Source organism: Salvelinus fontinalis, chromosome 15, assembly GCF_029448725.1.
Source record: "Salvelinus fontinalis isolate EN_2023a chromosome 15, ASM2944872v1, whole genome shotgun sequence".
Lineage (NCBI taxonomy): Eukaryota > Metazoa > Chordata > Actinopteri > Salmoniformes > Salmonidae > Salvelinus > Salvelinus fontinalis.
The window spans coordinates 29,632,074-29,651,957 of NC_074679.1; the positions used below are offsets into that span (position 1 = coordinate 29,632,074).

Sequence of the window (19,884 nt, forward strand, 5' to 3'; positions counted from 1 at the left end):
TGTTATTATTTGTATATTGTTTGTATTATTCTAAGACAATTTTAGTAATATGCTAATAACTAAAATAAGAAGCAGATTAGGCTACTGTTGTTATTATTGTTGTTGGTGATGGTGGTTTATCATTGAGCTTTCAATTCCCATCATTATTATAGGATAGTTAGCCTATAACATGAGTGATAACAGGGTTCAATACTAATTGTATTGTAATTCTAAAAGTTGTGCATGATGTTGAACAAGGATGAAAGAGGAAGTATTTAAAAAACATAAATCAATTTCTAGGTTTATTTGTTCTTCGTAGTAGGCTACAGATTAATGTAGAATCACGCCTTCCGCAGATGGTGTTGCTTTTCCGTGGCCCAGAACCGACAGAACAAACACTTGGAGAGAGCAAAGTAAACACCTCAACACAGACGTAATGATCCGCAGCGCTCATGGAGCACCGGCGAGAACCAGGCTTCTTCGCCTTGGGAAAAACATGGCTTTAAATATCATCGACAAAACTCCTCTGTTGTGCATACCTCGTGGTCCTTTTTTTATCGAATTAAAATATTTTGGGGCCCACATTTTACAGTTCCCAATCCGGATGTTTTGTTGTTATTCTGAATCGATCATGTTTTGAGTTTCAACACCATTAACATATCTGAAATCACACGTTGGGTGAAAATTAAAGCATCAATTTCAAGGAAAGATTAAATATGTCAATTTTTGTCTGGAGAGTTAAACAGAGAACTTTGACCGTGGTTTCTATCCATCCAAATAGTGACAAAGAGGCCTAAGAAACTAAATGTGCTTTTCGAATACACCCTGCCCAAAAGTTGAACAGATAGTTTGAATTGTTTGCTATCATGGACGTGCGTAAAATGTAGATGGCTCAATGCTATACCAAGGAAGAAAACCTGACCAAAATGTTTTGGTTTATTATAGCCCATATTTGTTCTGCATGCCCTACATATCTTTGAGGGATGAATATAGGCTATGATATAATGCTATTTATTTTATTGACTGGACATACAAATAATACACATTAAACAAATTGACGTCTCTTTTTGTTTTATTGGAAACTAATAGGATTTTAATGAAAACGTCGCTTCTTAGTTTCCATAGCAGGAGGTTGCTATAAATTTTATCTGAACAAAAAATATCATAAATTAAGCAAAAGGGCAGTCCAGTTTAAGTGTCTCGTTGACTTAAGAGTTCGTAAAAGGGGGTTTGATTGTATTTTCACGGGAAGGAGGGTACCTCCTAAGTCAGGATAAGCGCATAAAATAATTGCGTTATAGTTCTAACCAAATTTAACGACAGACAGAGGTCAGTCTAGTTATAAGGTACCATAGTGTAATTTCATATATGTACTCAAGCTGGTAGAGTTATCAGTCTTTTCAAAGATAGTATCAGTTTGCCTTTAGGAGCCTAGATCCACAAGGCTCGATGTTAGAGGTCCCAGCAACGAGTCTTGGAGTTGGTGCGGGTGTCCGTGCATTCCATGCACCGGCTGTGCGCCACCGAGACCCGTCATAGGGTAAGAGGAGACGCCGGGGTGACTCATATTTCCCTGGAGCAAAAGCACAGAGTTCTGATCAGGGCTTTGTGGTGGAGAGAACTCATCTTCCGAGCTGGACATGAGCGACTTGCCGCCATCGAGGGGAGACAGCTGGTTCTGTTTGTTGTTGCCGGAGTTGTTGTTTTCGCTGTTTTCTCTGAGAAGGGAAGATATGTAAAAACTTTAGAAATATAAATGTTTATAGCATACTATCATACCACTTTGAGGACTATAAAGATGTTGACACAAAAAGAAACAAGTCAACATAGAGCCCAACCAATTCCTAACACTCGCATTGTCGTGTAACTATTTTAACTATGCAAAAGTTGAGTACTGTCATCATTGGTTTGTTGCATGATTTCGTGGTGGTGATTTTCGGTTGTGAATAAACAATCTTGGACCCAGGTTTACAGAATCGATAGGCCAAATACAAGCTAGACATTTCAATCATAAGCCAAGAACAAGCCAATCCAAAATTGGTTTAAACTTTAGGGTAATGCAATTAAAAATATATTCAATCCGTTTTATTATTTTGACATTTCAATTGCAAAAGGGAAACTTTTGATCACGCAATACTTTTAATTATTGCATTAGAATAATATCTTCTATCATACTGATTCGATATCTTGACCACTGAAACCGTGACCTGTAGCTCCAAATGTACATGTATCACTGTCTAAATAGCTATAACTTATTCTGATGCCAGAAATATTTAGAACACTATCGAAATTATAAGTAAATATTTTGTCATTGGTTCCATTTCAAACGTATGTTGGCCATAGGTTTTTGTTTTCGAGTATCACACTAAATGTTTGAAATGTAATTTACAGTGGATAAATTGTAATTTAAAATTGTTAAAACCCTTTAGTATAAATATATTGTAATATTAGTTGGGCCATCTAAAAATCAGCAAAAGGGCATGTCACTTTAAATAAATTAGTTGGGAATTTATTCAACACAATTCCAACTCTGGTAAATTACGCATGTGATTATGTTTAGTTTATTCTTTCCTACTGTTAATCGTACTATGGCAACATTTGATTGTACTTTTTTGGTCAAAACATACCTTTCTTTAGCTTCTGCGGCTCTGTCTCTCTGGCGTCTGTTTTTGAACCAGTTGCTGACCTGCGTAGTGGTCAGTCCCGTGGCCTCGGCCAGCTCCCTTTTCTCTCGCGGGGAGGGATATGGGTTATGCGTGTACCACTCTCTAAGAACACCCCTGGACTTCTCCTTAAAGCAATAGCTGGTCTCCTCGCCGTCCCAGATCGTGCGGGGCAAAGGGAATTTCCTTCTTACCCTATACTTCCCCACGGCTCCAAGCGGTCGGCCGCGCAATTTCTCCGCCTCCACGTAGTGCGCTTTCAGCCACAGCTGCTGCAGCTTGGGATGGTTGTGCGGGGAAAACTGGTGGCTCTCCAGGATCTTATAGAGCTCTCTGAAGTTCCCTCGGTGGAAGGCGACCACCGCCTTTGCTTTCAGTACACTTTCATTCTTGTGGAGGTGGTCACAAGCTGGGAGAGACCAGAGAAAACGACCGAGCCTCTCCAGGTTACCTCCTTGTTGCAGGACCTCGCAGACGCAGGCGACTTGCTCCTGGGTAAACCCAAACGAAGGTAGTATTGACATGATGTCGGGTCTCAATCCCCAGCCCAACGCCGATATCCAGAGGGATGCTGTTTTTCTGTCTATATATTCTTCACTGGTTTGTTATTGTATTCCAGAACCCAGTGCAATCCGGCGTCCGGACAATATCCACTCCACCCCTGATGCGCACGGGAGATTCGGATGTTGATTGTTGGGACAATTTGTTCCTGTTGGAGATATGTCAGGCTTAAAGAGAGCGCTGCGCGATTCGTTGATTGGCTCTCCCACTGCCCTATACCCTGGCAGCCGAGCAGAACTGGGTTTGCAGCTCCGTTTCCTCCCTGGAGGGAGTACGTCAGGGGCTGAAATTGGAGCCCCCACCCCATACTCCTCTCCAGCTTTAGCTGAGGGAGCAAAGGTACCTAAATGCTAATCAATTATTACAGACTTCTTAAAGAGCATTTTTATCATTCTCTTCATGCAGGACCTCCCATGTTTTTGGAAAGTTCCAGACAAGGCTTGAAGTGAAGTACAAGCGATCGATGAATATAGCTGAAGTAATTTATTGCATCACCATGCAGTATTAATTATTGTCACCGTTAACCCCCCTCATCTTGCTACCGAGTTAATAGCACGCAGATTGTGTATTTCTCTCCTATTTTTCATAGTCCATTAATTATCAAGTAGTGTATTTTATGAGGTGATATAATTTAATAACTTCCTATGATAGTTATACGTGCCATTACGTAGGAGTGCCTGCCAAAAAGGTTGGGGCTTTTAGACAGGAAAGAAACGTTAAGAAACGTACAGGTATTGATAATGTGAATAAACATCTTATTCCAAAAATAACTTAGGATAGTTCTTTGTAAGGCTTCTATGTCAATATTGCAAGATGGGCTATTGATGAAAGATATATGCCCAGGCCTCATATTGTGGAATAGTCGTCTAACACGTGTAGGATATTTTACTGAGCTTTCAACTGAGATTTGCAAACGGCATCGTGTTGTATAGAACCTGGAATCTGATGAAATATATTTCCTCTAACTTTATGTCTAAATAAAGGTCCCAATGAACCAACAGTTATGATATTCAGTTTGTGCATCAGTAATAACGTATATGCCTTATATTTGATTGGTGGGGAATGCCTCCTCTTTACGCGTTACGATGGACATTTCCATTGATATTATTATTCTGTCTTTTTTTATGTAATTTTTTTGCAGCTTGTTAAATTCTTTAAATTTCCAAAATCCTTGCCTAAACCATTAGTCATCCATAGAATCATTTTGATGTTCAGTTATATCTGTGTTTTCGATTTTTTTTTTTCAGTTTCAATTTGCATCAGTACATTTTAGGCTACTAATAGTACTGCATTAGTTGTTCATTTATTATGGTGTGAAATCTTTATATTTCTACGAAATGATGTACATTTTGATTCTGGCCTCCCCAAGGTTATTTCCCTGGAGATAAATCGTCTCTCCACTGCTGTCCTCAATGTTGTGGCGTGAAACATAAAACCTGTCCATTAGTAAATGAGTTCTGTGAGTCACGGGCTCTTGGTCGTTGAGTCGTTGTTTTGAAGGATAGATCAAATTTCTTTATCTTTCCCAGGATTTGCAACTTGACTCTCCGGCAACACGTTGAGAAGTAGACACCGGAAAGGAGCATTTCTAGGGCAGCCAATATTATTTCCAATATTATTTATTCTGTCCGTTAGGCCTACATCTTTAACCAATATCTGATTTCACAAATGAAATATAGATCTCTGGTTAAATGTTATAGGTAATTTACTGTTAACATATTTGGTATTCTACATACCACTAGGACTACCAGTTATAAGGGTTTAATCGAGCGTTGGTTTAATACATTTCTGTGGTTTTAGACACGTGTAAAAACTAACCTCGTGCTTGGATGAGAGGCGAATCTAGAATATCCAGCTTCATCTGTTTGAAAATAATGGCCTATACCATAAAGATTATAAAATTGATTTAGGGGTACTTTTGTAAATGGACCTTCTATCATAAATGCAAATGGAAGAGGGTATGCAATAAATGAAGTGTAAGACCCAACCATTTGCTGAGATTATTATGATCTCAACATAACTGCCTCCTGATGAATTAATGGACAATAATGTATAATTGCTCGACCTATTCCCAGTTGTATTGATTATAAAGGAAAACAATATCAAACGAGCATCCAAAGTATAGCCTAAAATTGGCTGAAAGATGTGCATTCTGTCATGCAAATGAGAACATACAAGAAGTTATGAAATACGTTGAGGTAGGCTATCGAAAACGAAGGTCCCATCATTCAGTGAATAAAAGGTGCATATTGTGCGGTTGGCTGGTCGGTCCTCGACATTAGGCGGAGGCCTATGGGGTTCGCTACGCTCAGTTCTCTAAACCCCAGCGCTCCAGCAAATGAGCTGTCTTATGGGCCGCTCTCAGGTTTCTCTAATATCTCTACCACATTGCGCCGCGCCTCCTCCTTTAACCCGAGAAGCCAGGGGGACGTGCCCAATCTTAGTTCAGGTCGTGATTATTTCAAGATGTGGACTCCCCTCCACTGCCCCCGGGCAATGATGACGATTGGCGACGTCTCTGCTACTGCACATAACGTCGGTGGATGGAAAATGAGAGGGAGAAAGAAAACAATCCACAAATACATACTGAGAAAGCACTTCATAAAAACGTCACCATATCTCATATCAAACCGTCTATATGTGGCGTTTTGTGACTGAAGCTTTTTTCTTTATAAAAAGGAGAAGAGAGTAAAATGATGAAAGTCCAGCAAGGCCGGGTTCACACAAGCAAGCAGATGGTTTTCGCTTAATCAAAACTGCTATTTCAGCTGTTGACTGGAACATTGCTGATACTGTTCAAATTGGCTGAAACATTCGGAATGTAGCCTATGTAGTCCATGGCTTTCCTTAATATATCTAGCCTACTTGGATAAATCAAAATAATTCGAGACATAGCCCAGGCCTAATAATTCATTGCTGTAAAACTTTTTTTCAATTAAAAGGTGGGCCTATAATATTTGACACCCCGTATAATTCGTTGCATAGGCCGATATATCTTCAAACTATGCAAAGTATGCAGCAAACATTTTTAAACAAAAATGAGTGCCGTCAGGCAACTTCAAGTCTGGCTAAGATTACTATATTTTTATAACCCTAATGTTGTTGTGTCTGTGTAAATACAATTTTAGATTTTTTTGCACAATCTTTTGATAATTTAACTCACTCACTTGAGACGAAGTATAAGATATGTGATTATTAATTACCACAATAGGACTTGTTTTCAATACTATTAGTTTGAATTGGCCTATAGGCCCTGCCCAGACCTACTTTTTTGTTGTAAAACATACAAGCCTATTCATCACTTTAAGTGCAATACACCGAATTGGTTGCTTTCTCAAAACACAACTGTTGACATGAGTGAGTTAAATGAAATTGGAGCCGCAATTATCAGCTTAACAGAGTTTCCTGTCATGTTAGAAAATTAGCCTTGTATAAGAGCACTGCGGTCACCTCCCATCAAAATCATTACGGCTCACTTTCCTCGCAGGGCCACCTCATAGGCTACAAAAGGCTATATAGCAGGTTAGTAAACCAACTTTGGTCCTGATGTTGTTAAACGATCATTCGATTAAGAGGCTTTACCGTAGCGTTCTATGTAATAAAACAACCACAATGTTTTGAAATGTGTTGTCCTCATTTTCTAAACCACTTGACCATTGGTTTCAGACAATGTGTAGGTTACTGGTAGGGAGGGGGCCCCAGTTTATAAACAACAACCCCATGACGTTATGCACAGATCGATATTTGAAATTCACAATGCCTAAAACGGACTATTTGGAGAGTATATTTAGTGTTCATGTTTTTATGTGCTAAATTAAGCTTACCATTATCTTTAAAGGCCTATGAGTGTTGGTAACACAACTAATAAAACATCTATAGTAAACATTGATTGGGCAGGTGACATTTGGCATGGGGGAAAGGAGCTGTCATGTTTGTATTGCTTTCAGACAAAGTCAAACTCCTTAATAGTCATATGAGTCTTATTTGCGTCCCTCCTGTTACAGAGTGGTGTGTTTCTATGGGAAATACAATGTCACCAGTGTAGTGTGGCGATGATGCGGACTCCCAGCTGTTGCCTCTCTCTCAACATATCCCATTTCAGTGGAGAACAACACCCCAACATGTGTGCGTGCACCGGTGCGCGTGTGCGTGTGTAAGGGGGGAGATATAGATATGGGTGGAAACACACTGGCATGTGTAGTGCACGTTTGGACCGTTTTTACGCATATGTTATACGTTGCGGTTATAGTGCAGAACCGAGCATTAAATTGCCCCAGGTCGCACCTTTCCTTTTATTTTTCGTTGTGGATGGAGGACTGAACATGTGCAGATATTTTCTCACGCCTGATAACAACTCAATTATCTGATGTCGAAGTCAAATATTGCGTTGTGGTTTTGATGGCGAGAACAACTTGGCCTATAAGCTAACCTCAGTCGTTCCCAATGGATTTTAGGCACACACACATCTCACATTATAAACGCCACAGAGTGCGCGTTTAAACATCAATTTATAATTGTACTTATATTGGCTAACTTTAGGTTCATTTATTTACATTTCACTTTCGGAACCCCACAAATGAATCTCCGTGGGTAAAGCATTGGTGGTGGGTCTTTGGAACAGCGCAGCACCCAGCGACCCCTGGCCTCTCATTAGTGGGACGTGGAGCAGCGGAGTACCCGCGCTCCCCAGGTCATGTTACATATGGCTTGCAGTCTGCTGCGCCGCATTACATGTCAGCTTTGAAACCATCCAAGAGATCAGAGGTCACCGTTTTTAATAAGGCCTCGGTTCTGGGGGGGTCCCTTCTTTTACTGTTCGCCCGTGCATGTTTTACAGTGCACGTTTTAAATTGTGGACGAAATTATACATCTTAGTTGTTCCACTTTTTGGTAACATTATTATGTGGTTGGATTGGTGTATTTGATGGTGAGCGATAGCCGCTGGACACATCTCATGTATAAAGTGTGTTATTTTAAAAGTGACATATCTATAAGTTACTTTTTAAACTTTTTTTTCTAAATATGCAATACATCCATATATTAAGGTTGCGTTGTAGGCTATACTGTAATACAAATAATGTAGTAATATTGCAAACAGATGTTCTTCAAACTAGTATTTAGTCTTCCTTTAAAAGGACTGACTGTGCTGTTCATTTTCTTCTCATCTACAGGCACAATAAAAAGGAGAAATTTGAAGCTTTCTGGGGCCCACACCCCATGAGACCAAGAGAACATTGGCTCCCTTTTCCAATCAGACTTTGTTCAGTGCTTCAACAAAGCCGTTTCACCCTCTTCAATATTACAGGAGGCATCACCTGATACCTAACAATCAGCTAATCCAATGCCATGGCGACAAAGTCACCAGTGCACAGGTAACCATACACCAGTTACCTGCCTCTCCTTTTTCTTCCCCACTCTCCCCCTCTCTCTCCATTGAGTAAGCAGAGACAAACACCTTCTGTTTATTTGGGTCATCCGTATAGAACCCATAAAAATTATCTCCGAAGAGGATAAGACCTGAAGTCCAGTCTCAAAACCACTATACATTCTCCATCTACCTATCCACCCATGCATCCATTCCCCCGCCCCTTCTCCCCCCTTTATCTTAACTAGTCTTACTTAGGAGCCGGCGGAGTGAATCAGAATTGGGTGGAAGATCATTAAAAATCCCCCAAAGTCATGTGAGCAGTTCAGGATTTCTCTGTACAGACACAGAGTGCCTGTGAGTGACAACACTTCAGACTCATTCATCCATATGTGGATCAGCTGAGTGAGCCAGGGAGAGCTTTCTCTGGGTTATCCCAGGGAGAGGGCCCATAGACAGGACTGTGTGGAGCTATGGACCCCCCACCCATAAGAGCAGTACCTCTGGAAATCTCATTGCTGTTTATTTGAATTACGGCGGCTGAGATGAGAATAGGAGGGTTAATGAACACCAGGTTGCCAGGCATGTGCAAATGATCACTGCAGGTTTGCAGAGCGCAGTTCTAGGCTTGTTGGATCAGGGCATGCCTGTTATACCCCCATCCACGCAGAGGTTGGCTTTTTAAGCCTTTTAAATATATAGAAGACGTATGCTTCCTGTCTGGAGAATTTAGGTCCACTGTAGACATAACATTAAACACAAACCCAACTCACATGTTTAATTAAGAAATAATCTAGAAATGATTTAGTCATGGTAAAGGAGCCAAATGAACACTTTTTTCATGACAAAAACTAGTAACAGTTTTATACTTTTATAAATATAAACTTTTAATGCAGTATGGAGATTTAGAAAAATACATTCACATCATTTCAGATTACAAACATACAGTTCAAGCTAAAATAAAAAATAATCTGTTTTACCATATGCCTATGGCTTATTTTTGGTATATGACATCAGAGCATGTAGACAAAGTTGTTCTGTAATGTAATCTTTACGTCAGTTTGCAGTCTGTTCATAGCTCTTCTCTGAGTGAGGGTTTAGGTCATGGAACCTGACAAAGGAAAATGTACTGGCAAGTCTCTATGTACATGGATCTGTGTCTTAATGTTTTACTGTTATGTGTAAATGACATCTGTTGGTCATGCGGTTGAGATGGGGTATTATGGTTTTGTGTTGGGTGTCTGTGTGGAGTTCATGTCTTCAGTTGTGAAGTGCTCCACATACATTTGTTGACGAATGAGGCCCACTTACTCCCTGCCTCAACATCACAGGAGATGTCTGGCTTATGCACCTATCTAATAATACCAGAAAATTACCCAAAGTGGTATAGCATTATCTGAAAACCATGGAAGTTTGCATGTGTCTCACTCTGCACCTATGCATCAATCATAGAGTGTAGAGAACTTGCTAGTCACACTCAATCGTATTTAGAAAATAACAATTAAAAGTAAAAGGCACTAGTAACCAGGACATTGTAATATTCTTAACTCAGTTTGCCATGCAAAGGGACACAATAGAAATCCCTCTCCATATAAAACACTTCGGACTGCATGTGGTTCTCCTCACTCAAACACAATGCTCCCCTTCCAGTTTCTCATACAAACACACAAACAGGCACAACAGTCAATAATATAAATGTGCTTGCATCTTACTGTGTAGACAAATATAACTGATGTATATTTTCACAGAGACAGTTTGAGAGACATTTCAAAATGAATGATGGGACATACTGTTGCAAAAATTAACAAACAGCATATAGTGGTCTTACTACATTCAAATAGATACAGACTGTGTCACACCCCCTTTATAACCTCTCCCTGTCTCCAATAACGGATTAAGCTTGAAATATGTTTTCACAGTATAGATTTGCTATGGTTTGATCAGTCCAGAGGGAAAGGTAGGTTCTTTGAAGCTACAACCTTCTGTTATAGTGTTTTGATGCTAGTGCAAATTAGGAGAGGTCAGTGCAGACTGACATTCTACGGGGCAGAAAGGTACATTCATTTCTTCTTAAGTCCCCCGAACAGAAACCATGCCATAAATATGATGAATCATCCTCAGCCCACATGATATGTAACAAATTATGAATGTACTATGGAAGATGGTAGACTTGAATGACTTTCTGAGAATTTGAAGAGGACTAAATTGCATAAATCAGCAACTGCTGTGCACAGTGATGGTCCTGTTATTCATATGTGGTTTTATGTGTGGTTTTCAGTGCAGCAGTTGTAGTGGTTTAGTGAACATTTTCACAGAGACGCTCCCCTCCCCCTACTAAAGGACCTTTTTGAGTTGACCCAGATGACGCATTTAGTTTGGAGGAACATCCTGGTCACATGACCAGGGCCATTCCAACACCTGCTTCTGTGGATCAAGTCCACTCAATGGGAAGTAGCAGGTGTTGTATATAAAAAATGCTCACTTAGAATGTGGTTCATATGCATGCAAGGGACTTCTAGTTCTGACTTTCTGTGAGGCATAGAGGTATCGGGAGTTTTAAAATCATTCATTAGGATGACTTCCTGGTGCCAATCCAAGGGGTTTGTATCTGAAAAGAGTGCATTGTAAGGTAAAATGAACACAACATTAGCAAATAATTTAACACTTAGAAGAAATTAATGGTAAAAAAACACACAAAAAAGTAAAAATATTCATCACATCACTGCTTGGGCAGATATGAGTGCTTATGAAACGTCATAGGTTACAGGTTAAAGGTCAGCCATATCCTCGTCCATCTGCACTGTCTGTAATTTGGCCAGCTCCTTCTCCTCCCCCGGCTCCATCTCCCCACACATGACCCGCACCATCTCATTCACCCCATTGCCACTAGTGTCCACCTTACTCTCTGACACAGACATGTAGTTGTTGTTCATGCCAGGGCCCAGGAGGTGTGAAGAAGGGACAGGTTGTGGGTTGTGGCCCCTGAGGTACTCCCCAGGCTGGAGGTGGTGTCTGTTCGGGTCTGTTTGGGCCATCAGAGGGGTGCTGACGGTAAGGGTGGTGTAGACCTCAGGCTCTGGACTGGAGGAGCTGACCATGGTTACATCAGAGGAGGGGGTGGGACCCTGGCTAGAGGGGACCTCCTCTGAGTTTAGGGGGGCTGAGGAGTAACTGAGCTGCCCACTGGGGTCCAGGTGAAGGCCATGGTGGTAGGAGTACACCCCACCGCTCCCGCCTCCCTCCAGGGGCTCCTTCTTGATGGAGGTCTGTCCAGTGTTGCCCATGCTGTACAGCACCGTGCTGGGGTGCATGGGGGCCATGGCCAGCTTGTCCTGATGGTGCTGGTGGTGGTAGGAGTCCTCACTGGAAGAACTGACTGCTTCATTGTTCACTTGGATTGTACCTGGGATAATCAATGACAGGGCATTATACATCTTATACTCCTTACAAACAGTACTTTATACCCTTATCTCTGAACCACTATAACCCACTCCTGTTCGACTCGACTAACACAATCTTCCAAATCTCTGGCTTCACTCTTACTGTACTGTTGCTGTATGTTCTTAACTTCCAGCAGAAATCCATCAGAAATCTCTGCTGTGTCTCTCTCACACCTGGGTTTTGAAGCTGACCCTGTGGGACCCAGGAGAGTTGTATTGATGTAAAAGCCTGCTATGGGCCAACAAAAAGGCATTTTTTCTTTCCATTTTACTTTTCTTTTGTCCTGGTATGAAGTCTCTGCTTTTTGTCAAAGTAAGTGCTGTAATGACTCTCTCCTCGTTAGTAAGTTTTTCAGCCCTGTAATTGTCTGAGACAGATTCTCCTCCTCTCCCCCTGAGGTCAGGAGTGTGCAGTGATGATGACTTCAGAACCTGCGTTCTATTCGTCTCTATAATTTTCCAGGACCACCATATATCGCCACACAAGATAATGGAGTGTGTGTATGTGTGTATGTGTGTGTCTGGCATTTGCGCCGAGCCCCAACTCATTGCAGTGCAGTAACAAGCCTCTGGCCTCAGACCCAAAGTCAGGAAGGCCAAATGCTAAGGCAGCTTAGACATATTGAACGCATAACAGAGCTGATGACTACACCCATTGCTATTTCAACCCAGGACTCATTCACTTTATTGAAGAAGAAGAAAGGGATTTGGTTGCAATATTTGTTATATTTAAAAGGTTAGGGTCAACTACCACCATATTCTTGTAAATGCACAGATAATGTATCTTTCATTAGCAATGAAGAAGACATTGAATCCTAAAATACTCTAAGCATAATTATTTCTCACCAATAACCGTTATCGGCAAAACTTCAATGCGGGTTTTAAGTTTTCAATGTAGCTGACATAGAACTGACAACCAGTTAAAGTCAACCCACCTTGTGAGAGTGCTGAGGTGGAGGAGCCAGAGGGGAGCTGCAGAGGAGGAAGACCTACATTGCTGTTGAGCAGAGATGCCCCGTTGCCGTCAGATATGCCGCTGTGCACATGGACCTGACTGTAACCGCCCAGCTGGAGCGCCCCTGAGGACGAACTGAACGTGAGGACGGACGAGCCGGCATTTTGAGCTGCCATGCCGTGAACCCCCTCCAGTTTCACCTCTGCCCCGTTCACACAGCCGGAGTAGGAGGCGTAGTCCACACTGGAGCTGCCCAGCCCCTTCTCCTGGCCTGCCTGCATCTGCATGTCCACACCAGAGCCCCCCATCAAGACCCCCCCAGAGAGCCGCTGGGGGTTGAAGCCCAGGGGCTGGACACCCAGGTTGAGCCCGTTGAACAGGATGTTGCTGGGGGCCTGGAGGTAAGACGAGCCACCGTTATGGAAGACAGTGGAGGGGTTACTGGTCACTAGGTTCCCGTTAAAGAGAACCCCACTGCTGGATCCAGGGGGCATCTTGATGTCTCCAATCTGTTTGATGACCAACCCACTGTCCAGAGACCCTGTCTGCAGGGGGAGGGCCCCATGGGTCATCGCCCCGTCAGATGAATTGGAGAGGGGGAGTGGAGAAAGCTCTTCCTGTCCTTTACTAGACTCATCCTCTGTGCTGTGGTTGCCATCAGATTCACTGTGGGAAAAATGCCAGAGAGAAGGGACAGTGAGATATATAAAGAAGCTCGTGGACTGTCTGAATGAAATATGTCCTCTTCTACACTTCTGATAGATTTTAATAATAGAATTGTGTGAGGCAGAATAGAGGTCAGAGAAGTAAGTTGTCCTACTAGTTTGACTTACAATATGTTGCTGTCATTTGTGAGCGCAGAGGTGGAGTTTTACTATTGACAAAGTGAGTGAGACAGACAGATTTTGAAACCAAGATAATCATAGGCAGACCTGTGAGAATGTTGAGAAAGTGGGTGTGCGTGTGTGTTTCTCACTCAGAGTGGTAGTGTGTTTGTGTGTGTGTGTGTGTATGTTGGGATGTAAACATTGCATAAATTAATAAAATATTGCATCACTCACTACCAAGGAATAAACTGTCATTGCCTGTAAACAGAAGGCTACAGAGGGTAGTGCGTACGGCCAAGTACATCACTGGGGCCAAGCTCTCTGCCATCCAGGACCTCTATACCAGGCGGTGTCAGAGGAAGGCCCTAAAAATAGTCAAAGACTCCAGCCACCCAAGTCATAGACTATTCTCTCTGCTACCGCACGGCAAGCAGTACCGATGCGCCAAGTCTGGAACCATTAGGACCCTGAACAGCTTCTACCCTCAAGCCACAAGACTGCTAAATATACTGAACAAAAATATAAATTCGACATGCAACAATTTCAAAGATGTTGCTGAGTTACAGTTCTTTTAAGTAAATCAGTCAATTGAACTAAATTCATTAAGCTCGAACTATGGATTTCACATGACTGAACAGGGGCATTAGGCCCACTAACTTGGGAGCCAGGCCGAGCCAATGGGGAGCCAGGCCCAGCCAATCAGAGTGAGTTTTTTCACGCAAAAGGGCTTTATTACACACATAAATACTTCCACCCCCAACGATTCCGCAGGTGAAGAAACCCGGATGTGGAGGTCCTGGTCTGGCGTGGTTACACGTGGTCTGCGGTTGTGAGGCCAGTTGGACATACTGCCAAATTCTGTAAAACGATGTTGGAGGCGGCTTATGGTAGAGAAATGAACATTAAATTCTCTGGCAAAAGCTCTGGTAGGCATTCCTGCAGTCAGCATGCCCATTGTACGCTCCCTCAAAACTTGAGACATCTGTGGCATTGTGTTGTGTGACAAAACTGCACATTTTAGAGTGGCCTTTTATTGTCCCCAGCACAAGGTGCAACTGTGTAATGACCATGCAGTTTAATCATCTTCTTGATATGCCACACCTGTCAGGTGGATGGATTATCTTGGCAAAGGAGAAATGCTACCTAAGAGGGATGTGAACAAATTTTTGCACAAAATTTGAGAGAAATAAGCTTCCTTTGTGTATGGAACCTTTCTGGGATCTTTTATTTCAGCTAATGAAACATGGGACCAACACTTTACATGTTGTGCTTATATTTTTGTTCAGTGTAGTTACCCAGATAGCTACCAGGACTATCTGCATTGATCCCTTTTTGCACTAACTCTTTTGACTCACCACATATGCTGCGGTTACTGCTTATTATCTGTCCTGTTGCCTAGTCACTTTAACCCTACCTATATGTACTTGTCTACCTCAATTACCTCATACCCCCACACATCGACTCAGTACCGGTACCCTGTGTATATAGCCAAGTTACTCATTGTGTATTTATTGTTTGTGTTATTATTTTTAAATTTTTCTCTCTGCATTGTTGGGAAAGGCCGTAAGTAAGCATTTTTACTGTTAGTCTACACCTGATGTTTACAAAAGCATGTGACAAATAACATTTGAATTGTTTTTGATTTGAACATGAAAAATACCTTATTATTTGCATACTAAGAAATGTGGCTGACTTGTCAATGCAACTTAATCCATCCCTCAACTGTCTTAGCCAATTGAAATAGTGATACAACCTCAAGCACAAGTACATATAGAATTTTATAGAATCTTTGTGGGCACAACAACAGAGGTGAACCATGGAGATCTCACAAACATTGCTTCAAAGAGGTGTAGTGGCTACCAAAAGTTTTACCCCGTGGAGAATACATTGAATTATATCCCTCCTTTATATAAACTCCTTCGGGACCTAGTAGGCTTCTACGACAATACAACCAACAGTCGACCTACCATTTGGTGCAATACATTCCAGGGTGACAAATGTCAGCGGTCGCAGCGTGACAACACAAATGGTCAACTACATTTATTTGTAATTTGGTGGTTATTGGCATATGTTTTGGTTTATTTTTTTGTTTGCCTAACTTCAGCTTTTCAGTTTTGTAATGTCAGGAAAATATTAAGAAATCGAACAATGCCATTTCCAATTGTATTTTTCATCTTGAGTGAGTGACTGAAACAGCTGCATTTCCCTCGCTACAAAAAAAGACTCTCTCTGAAATAAAGAACCTCATTGACTGAGAAACTTCTGCTTCATCGTCCTGAGGCCTGCAAGCCAGGTATTGAAGAAGGATAGCTTATTCCTCTTCTCCATAAATTAACTTAATAACTATGGCTTATAATCACTTATTTTGTCACTCAAAGGACAATAATTTTCAGTCATTGGCAATATAATTATTGGCCTCCACATACTGGAATGAAGTGGATTGCAAACACAAAAAACGTTCTTCAAGCAAAAATGCCTTTGAGCTGTTTATGACATCATCTTTCTGGAAGTGTGTGTGTGCGTGTGCATATGCGTGTGTATGTATGTATGTGTGTGTGTGTGTGTGCTTCAATTGCTTTGGCAATGTTAACATATGTTTCCCATGCCAATAAATCCCTTGAATTGAATTGAGAGAGAGAGAGCGAGAGAAAGAAGTCACCTCCACCAGGTGCGCGCGAGCTTTGTTCACAGAGAAGAAAACATAAAAAGAAGGGAATATATCTGCCTGCCTGTGGGTGGGGTTTTTTAAACGAAACGCTGAAGGGAGGTTTTCTGATTACCCTCGGCTTAAAAGGAAAAGTAAACAGCTAAAGTGATTTATGTGGTGAGGTATTCAGTTGGTTTTGAACACACACAGGTGAGGTATTCAGTTGGTTTTGAACACACACAAGTGAGGTATTCAGTTGGTTTTGAACACACACGCACGCACGCACGCACGCACGCACGCACGCACGCACACACACACACACACACACACACACACACACACACACACACACACACACACACACACACACTGTCAGGAGACTATATAATTGTTTCATATTTATAGGCTAAATCTATAAACAACTTATTTATAACACCATTATAACACCATTTAGACTATAAAAGTTATATTCGGAATATAGCAGGCTAATGTTGGACTGGTATCCATGTTCTTAGCGCCTGAACACTCAAAAGAAACCCGATCTGGATGGCAACAGCCTCATATTTCAAAACATTAGCGGCGTGTTTGCTACTTGGCACACTTTTTTGTTTCGGAATTACTCTATCTAATGTTAATTATTTACGCTGTCAACTCACACACCAAGCTCTATGGGTGATTACCATGCAATAGCCAGAGGCAGTCATGTGTGTGTATGATACAAGGCACGCCAGCTCGACCTTGCCAGCAATAATCTCCAAAATTATTCCTGGTAATGAATGTACAATTTAAATGTGCCCTTACGCACACTGTGCTATTTGCGTAAAATCAAGCAATCAACGGATACTTTATTTGTTCTTTCTCACCTTTTTGATTGTGCTTCGGATGGGTTTCTGTCCCTCTGCCTCCTGTTTTTGAACCAGTTGCTGACCTGCGTCAAAGAGAGTCCCGTGATTTTAGCGAGGTTTCTTTTCTCGGCTGGAGATGGGTATCTATTCTGCTTGTAGAGATCCTTCAGCGCGTTGCGGGACCTCTCTTTGAAGCAGTATACTGTCTCTTCCCCGTCCCAGATAGTCCGGGGGAGTGGGTACTTTCTCCGCAGGCGATATTTATCCACGGCGCCCAGGGGTCTCCCACGCGCTTTCTCTGCCTCGGTATACCGTGCCTTGTACCATAGGTCTTGGAGCGAAGAGTGGTTGGACGGACTGAAGCTGTGGTTCTCCAAAATACTGTAGAGCTCCTGGTACCGAGCCTGATGAAAAGCGACAAGAGATTGAGCTTTCAGGATGCTTTCGTTGCCGCGTAGCAGGTCACTCTGTGGCAAGGACCATAAAAACCTGGCCAGCCGGTCCACATTGCCTCCCTGCTGTAGAGCCTCGCAGACGCACGCCACTTGCTCCGGGGAGAATGCCAGGGAAGAGGTCGCGCTCACCAGAAGTTCACTGTGGACCGCATCAGTGTTCGAAGTTGCGCGCTCCATAGACAACTCCGCGGTATCGAGCGCCAGAAGCTTGATACACTCTCGCCTGTCCGTCTTCACATTTTCCTTCTGAATGTCATTTGAAATTGTGACTTCTCCTGAAGAAGAAGACATTTTTCAAGCCTTTCCTGGTAAGTCACTCCTCCCTGGTTCCGGCAAGCCTTCAGCCGATCAGGTTACCCCCTCGCCATGCGAATGCGATCGAATATCTGGCAGCAGCTGTAAGTGGATAGCGCTCCCCTTTCGTTCCAACGTGACTTTTACTCTGCGGGAACTGTAGCAAGAGGGCATTGGGGTCTGTCTGCAGGAGAGCCACCCGATTGGCTACGAAGGGCTCCGCCAGGGAGGAGCGACCTCGACCCAGAGACGAATGTTTGGTTTGCGGCTGTCACTCAAACATGACGTACAGTATTTCAGAGCCTTACCTGTACAAGGTGAATGTGGTCGGGATTTTGATATGGGAGCGGAAAAGACTCTCCATATTGTCTGCATCATGGCATATTTTTGAGTGTACCAACTGAGCTGTGCGATAATGGACTGCCCCTTTTAGCTAAATTAAATAATTGGTGATATGGGTACAGCAGCCTACTCTTTATAACCTACATTATACATTCAACTCCAACATCGATTAATATATAAAAGCAAACTAATGAAAGTTACTTATGCGTTAGCTAAGTTAATGGAAATTAACTGATAGGCTATTTGATTATCATAATGCAACAATAATATATAGCTGATGCAAATACCTATTATTATTAGACTCTGATTATTAGACTATTCTTATTAACAATGTTTTTTGCTGATTACTATAGTGCATTTCTCATGTTTTCAAACAGGTTAGGTTAGTTTTAAGGTTAGTTTAAAAAAATGAAATAAGCCTAGGCATTGTCGAGCTCTGAAAATGTCGTGTGTGTGTGTGTTTATTCTTGTTTTCATAATCTTACATTTGAAAATAACAAGATGTATCACTATTGCGCATTTGTCCACATAGTGCGGTGCGCTATGAGGGACCATTAACTAGGAACCGATCTTACCACCGACGTTCTCATCGGGACTATTTAAATGTGACACATTTTACCACTTGTGTGAACTGTTATTAAGAGATATTGATAACTTGCTAGTTCATTGTTGACATCTATTTTCTGTGCTTTGTAGAGATGCAAGACAGCAAAATACAGGAATCAGTCCCTGAAAAGAATGGTGAATGTTTGTGGCCACACGCTGTGAGTATCAATTCATGATAACTAGTTAACGTTAGCCTTTCCAGCTATTAGCTGCATGTTTTCAATCCGTTAGATATATATATATATATATATATAATGTGTATTATTTAGCCAGACAACTACAATAAGAAATATAAAATAAACTGTAATGTTAGTTCGTACGTCTGGAACGTTAGTCAAGCTGAACATTAGGAGCTGTTACCATTTGGTGCGTGATGTCAACATTCATGTTTGCTTGTTTTAATATGTTTATTCTATCGGCAACATAAAAACGTATCTTTGTATCAGCGTGTCTTGTTTACAAGCTGTACAGTATGCACACGTTTATTTTTTTAATAAACAGCGCTGGCTTGTTGTTTTTGATACGGAAACTGTGCCCATATATCAATTCTAGTTGATGTAGTCGCTCAGTATCTTTGGAAGTAACATAAAAAAAGATTGCAATAAAGCTGTTCCCAAAATCCCCCCTGTTTTGTAAGCCCAGACATCCACCCAGTCTCCGTGATGGAGAGGAGACCGGTTGATTTTATGGGTGTTGTTATACACCGAAGCGTGATGAAAATGGTGGTGTCTGCTGGAGCATATGTTCGACCCTGTATGTTTATTGACCGTACCATCAGGAAGTGGCTATGCTTCGTCATCAGGTCAGCCCACTCATAACTCAGAGCTTCTGTTCTGTCTGGACGCAGGGTCACACTGGGGGAAAATTTAAATAACTTTGCAATAAAGCAATTTAGAGGATCGCCC

The 19,884-nt window shown here is 41.9% G+C and overlaps 2 protein-coding genes and 1 pseudogene across 2 annotated transcripts; 1 reads left to right on the top strand and 2 right to left on the bottom strand.

Annotated features, from left to right (window-relative positions):
- Positions 1-268: 268 nt before the first annotated feature.
- LOC129811743 (homeobox protein six1b) lies at positions 269-3,430 on the bottom strand. The gene is made up of 2 exons (XM_055863298.1): positions 2,607-3,430; positions 269-1,697 (listed from the first exon to the last, which is right to left on the bottom strand). The coding sequence occupies exons 1-2, from the start codon at positions 3,164-3,166 to the stop codon at positions 1,403-1,405; spliced, it is 855 nt and encodes a 284-aa protein (XP_055719273.1). The 5' UTR covers positions 3,167-3,430; the 3' UTR covers positions 269-1,402.
- Positions 3,431-9,462: 6,032 nt separating this feature from the next.
- On the bottom strand, positions 9,463-18,164 carry LOC129811744 (homeobox protein SIX4-like). The gene is made up of 3 exons (XM_055863300.1): positions 17,301-18,164; positions 12,944-13,629; positions 9,463-11,971 (listed from the first exon to the last, which is right to left on the bottom strand). The coding sequence occupies exons 1-3, from the start codon at positions 18,026-18,028 to the stop codon at positions 11,337-11,339; spliced, it is 2,049 nt and encodes a 682-aa protein (XP_055719275.1). The 5' UTR covers positions 18,029-18,164; the 3' UTR covers positions 9,463-11,336.
- Positions 18,165-18,948: 784 nt separating this feature from the next.
- LOC129811746 (CDK-activating kinase assembly factor MAT1-like) overlaps positions 18,949-19,884 on the top strand; it is an 82,231-nt pseudogene continuing 81,295 nt past the window's right edge.